The sequence below is a fragment of the Zeus faber genome, assembly GCF_960531495.2.
Source record: "Zeus faber genome assembly, chromosome: 2".
NCBI classification, from domain to species: domain Eukaryota; kingdom Metazoa; phylum Chordata; class Actinopteri; order Zeiformes; family Zeidae; genus Zeus; species Zeus faber.
Window position 1 is genome coordinate 47,656,150 of NC_137189.1, and position 5,000 is coordinate 47,661,149.

General features: G+C 47.2%; 2 protein-coding genes across 3 annotated transcripts in view; both read right to left on the reverse strand.

Annotated features, from left to right (window-relative positions):
* Positions 1–4,408, reverse strand: part of atf3 (activating transcription factor 3) — a 5,353-nt gene extending 945 nt beyond the window's left edge. The window contains exons 1-4 of one of the 2 annotated variants that reach the window (XM_080024261.1): positions 4,352–4,408; positions 1,646–1,916; positions 1,358–1,465; positions 1–1,209 (exon numbers count right to left, since the gene is read on the reverse strand). The exon at positions 1–1,209 is cut by the window's left edge and continues 945 nt beyond it. In XM_080024261.1, coding sequence (XP_079880387.1) covers positions 880–1,209; positions 1,358–1,465; positions 1,646–1,903 — 696 coding nt within the window. In that variant the 5' untranslated portion in view covers positions 1,904–1,916; positions 4,352–4,408 and the 3' untranslated portion in view covers positions 1–879. Of the gene's footprint in view, positions 1,210–1,357; positions 1,466–1,636; positions 1,917–4,351 lie in introns of both variants that reach the window. The other variant, XM_080024260.1, reaches the window with a different exon arrangement.
* The window catches only part of aig1 (androgen-induced 1 (H. sapiens)), a 122,938-nt gene that overhangs the window by 12,209 nt on the left and 105,729 nt on the right, over positions 1–5,000 (reverse strand). The window lies entirely within an intron of this gene.

Consider the following 5,000-nt stretch of genomic DNA (forward strand, 5'->3'; position numbering starts at 1 on the left):
GCGGGCGTCACGATGCCCGGGGGCAGTTTGGGCCGTTCCCGCCGCGGCCGACAAAACGCCGGCTGCCGGATCAAAACCGCTCCGTCGTCCCAGACACACAAGTTCTCCGTAATCCCTTCCCCGTCACGGACTCGAGGTCGTCCTTGAACGGGGCTGAAATACGTTTTTCCCTTTGCGAGGCCCTGAGGGTTGTCATAGCAGCTGTAGATGTTTGGATAGTAAGATAATGGCAGAGGCGGGAAGGGGAGAACAAGAGTCCCTTAACAAACACAAGTGGATACCGTAGTTACATAGTACACACACACACACACACACACACACACACACACACACACACACACGCACACACACTCATTAATATTTCATATTGCATGACGTGCGCACGCACATCTGCACGCTCAACGCACAAAAAGTCCATTGATCTGGCTTCCCTTTAAGTGGACGAGGACATTACGAGCCTTAACCGTCGTAAAATTTTGGTGCTTTGGGACAAAAATCATACAGTCAACGTGAAACAAGGTGAATTAAAAAAAATAAAAAGCGCCACAATGTTTGTTTTTTTTTGTTTGTTTTTTATCGCTTATAGTGCTTTGACTCTGTGCCCTGATAATCCGCGGCGCAGCCAATGCCCGACGAGCGGGCGAGTCGTTGCCCGGTCCTACGCCGATCGGCAGACTCTGTTCAATTTAAGGGAGCGGGTGGTTCTGAGGTCACACTTCTAGTCCTCCTTCTAGCAGCTTTAGTGGGTGGTGAACGGGACGGACGGGGAGCAGCGGTTCGTTTTTGGCGTTCCGGGCGTCACTGAGGTGACCCGGGCGCGACACTACACGTGGCGGGTCCGAGATGGCGAAAGGAAAGTCTGGGCTTTCCCCACCCGGCTCATAGCTGCCCGCAGGAGGCGGGCACGTCCACGCTGTGACACTGGACCTGATCCAGGGTCGGCCCCCCGACCAGAGGGGGCACCGGGGCCATGGCGGCGGCGGTGGCGGCGGCCACGGTGGAGGTGAGGCTGCCGAGCTGCAGGGCGCTCTCCTTGATGTGCTGGATGAAGAGCCTCCTCTCGTCCTCCGGCGTCTGGCCGTTCTGCGCCCGGACGATGCAGGTGGGGCGGTGCAGGTTGAGCATGTAGACCAGCTGCTGCTTCTGCTGCTTCAGCTCCTCGATCTGCGCCTTGAGCTCCGTGTTGACGCTCTCCAGCTTCTCAGACTCCTGGGAGGGGGGGGGGATAAATAAATAAATAAAAAATGGAGGGAGGGAGGAGGAGACGTGGTGTCAGCGACCCTGCTTGTTGGTCGCAAGCGTGTGAAAACGGAGCGGTCCTCCCAAAAGAGGGAAGAACAAAGACTGCGTCTCGTACCTTCTGCAAGCCGTCCGTCTTCTCCTTCTTCTTGTTGCGGCACTTGGCAGCGGCGATCTTGTTCCTCTCCCGCCTCCTCTTCCTCCTCTCGTGCTCTTCAGGCGTGGACTGAGAAACGAGACACAAACATCCTCAGAAACGCAGGGTGACCGACGAGCGCACCAAGACAGCTACTGCACGTGGCTTCATCAGCCCGCACACGTAAAACAAGTCAAGGGGACAGAGGAGAGGAGGGGGGGGACGGGGTTGAGAGAAGTGAGGAGAAGTGACCACACACACCTTCCTCACCTCCGCCCTGCCGCCGCCGCCCGTGCGCTCGCCGGCGCGGTCCGAGCTGGAGCTGGCGTAGTCGCTGCTGGCGTCGGCGGCCAGGCCGCTGGAGAGCCGGCGGGTGTGGATGGCGAGCCGCAGCTCCTCCCGCACCAGGGGGCTGAAGGTGGAGAGGTCGTCCAGCGTCAGGGCGGTGCCCAGCGGCGACGGCAGGCACGGCACCAGGGCGGAGCAGCTGATGTCGGCCAGCGATGGACCCTGGTACTGCAGCATCATTCTGAGAAAACACCTGTGAGGAGGATGACAAGAAGAATAATTAAAAAAAAAAAAAAAAAAAAAAAGTTGCACAGTTCACCTGATGAACCGCGAGAGCCGGTGTGGCGCTGTGACGACACTCTTCCGAAAGTTAAGCAACGTTTGTTAAGAATGTCGAAGACAGGATGTTACAAAATGAGCGGCTTCTAGAGAAATAAGGCGCGTCTAAAGTACATTGACAAAAACGATTTACCTCGACACACACACACACACACACATACACACATACACACACACACACACACACACACACACACATACACACAAACACACAAACACACAAACACACAAACACACAAACACATACACACACACACACACACACACACAATATTTTGAGGAAAGACCATTGGCAACAAGCAGCGGTAATGTGGACGTTAGAACACGTCACAAAAGTTCATTCCTTACTGCAAAAGACAGTATTTAAATAGGTCACATATTACGGCCGTGACAAGGGGAGTGATTCCTAGAAAGTCATGTAATAGTTGGCAAACAAACTATTAAAAAGAAAACACCACAACACGCTGGTTCAGATTCATCACATTTTTAACAATATTGTATCTTTTGATTTGCGTCATTATTTCGCCCCCGTCTAAACGAATGACCCCAAAAACCGGTGGTGTAAGCAATGTAGAAATACTTTGGTGCTGTACTTAAGTATTTTTTTGGGAGTAATCATGTCCCGCCCCCCGAACACCTTCGTTACAACAGGTCGGTGTAAACAAACACCGCTCAGAGTTGCCAGGTCTCGGTTTTCCCGCGAAATTGGGCAACTTTATAAGTGTTGAAGCGGGTTGGTTTTTATGGGGGATGGCCGGGCGCGGTCATGGACACCTGGCAACCGGGCCCGTGTTCAGTTTCATTTTTGTGCCCTTGCTACCGAACAAGCACGGGCGTGTCCCAGAGAGACAACCCGGGCAGCCACGGCCTCCTCCAGGTGACGCTGCCCCGCCTGCACCTGCTACGACTGATGGAGACCAACACCATCAGCGCCTTGTTTACAACTACATGTTTTCTTATGCGGGGATGAAAGATGGGTCTGTTTATATTGGCAAACAGAATAAAATCCGAGAAAGAAGAAGGAGAAAAGTGTTTTGTCTTTTTTCCCTCCACAGCATTTACATTTGATTCTTAAGTACAGTACATGTAATATCAGCTACTTTCAGACTTTTACTCGAGTGGTTTTCTAATGAGTGAATTTCACTTTTACCAGACTCGTTTTTTTAGTGAGATATCGCTACTTCACCAAGTGTGGCTTTTTCCAGTGCTTCCCCAGATGGAAATTTAGTACAAATATTTACGTAGTTTTATTAAATGCACAATATTTATTATCACATGATTATTATTACAGTTGTAGTGGTGGATTATTTTTATTACAGTAGTAGTAGATTATCATTATTACACTAGAAGTTTCAAGAGGTTATTTGCACATACATACTGTATAGGGGTGAGTATTACAGTAGTAGATTATTACTACTACAGTAGTAGTAGATTATTATATTACAGTAGTAGATTTTTATTACAGTAGTAGATGCAAGAGGTCGTTTTCAACATACATATACAGATTAATATTACAGTAGTAGAATAATATTACAGTGGTAGTAGTAGTCTATTATTATTATTAGAGTAGTGGATTATTATTAAGTAGTTGTAGATTATTATTATTACAGTAGTCGATTATAATTATTACACTAGTAGATTATTATGACAGTAGTAGTAGTCTATTATTATTATTACAGTAGTGGATTATTATTGTTATAATTACAGGAGTGGACATATTAAAGTAGTAGATTATTATTATTATTATTATTATTATTATTATTATTATTATTATTATTACAGTAGTAGATTATTATAACCGTAGTAGTAGCCTATTATTATTACAGTTGTGGATTATTATTAAAGTAGTAGTAGATTATTATTATTACAGTAGTAGTAGATTATTACAGTAGTAGTAGATTATTACAGTTGTAGTAGATGATTACAGTAGTAATACATTTTTATTGTTATGATTATTATTTTGTTGTTGTTTACTTTCAAAACAAAAAAGGCAAATTCTGATCAGAGTTCAATGCGGACACAGCGGAATCTCAACACCGCAAAACACCGCAAAATACACGATTCCTCCCAAATATATTCAACAATATGATAAAAACGGGCCAAATAATTAACGGTTTAATTCACCAAAAATCAAAACAATCGACACTTCCCTACGTTAGAGGAGCGGGCAGCTGAGCGGAGGCGACGCCGCCGGGCCGGGGGCTCAGTCCCGGGACGGACCGGCGGAGAGGACGGACCGGCGGCGGTGGACCTCGCCTCCGCTCCGCGCCGCGCTCCCCCACCCCGACCAACACGCAGAAACACATCCCGAAAAGCGAAGGGAAGCGGAGGGAAGGGAAGCGAACACACCTTTCGACGTTGGGACGGAAAGCAGGAGCCTCGGTTCCCCCTCCGCGCTGTGTCTCCTGTCAGCTCTGTTCCGCTCTGGCCGTTGCGTCACCTTTTTATAGCTACGGGGGGCGGGGCCAGACCTCCTGACGCGCGAGGCATTTCCTACGAGTTGGGAGGGCGGGGCATGACGTCATCCTATTAATAGAAGGCTTACTCGACGGTGACGCAACACAAACCCCATCTATCTATCTATCTATCTATCTATCTATCTATCTATCTGTCTATCTATCTGTCTGTCTAGCTGTCTGTCTGTCTATATATCTATCTATCTGTCTGTCTGTCTATCTGTCTGTCTATCTGTCTATCTATCTATCTATCTATCTATCTATCTATCTATCTACCTATCTATCTATCTATCTATCTATCTATCTATCTATCTATCTGTCTATCTATCTGTCTGTCTAGCTGTCTGTCTGTCTATATATCTATCTATCTATCTATCTATCTATCTATCTATCTGTCTATCTATCTGTCTGTCTAGCTGTCTGTCTGTCTATATATCTATCTATCTGTCTATCTATCTGTCTATCTATCTATCTGTCTATCTGTCTATCTATCTATCCATCTGTCTGTCTGTCTATCTATCTATCTATCTGTCTATCTGTCT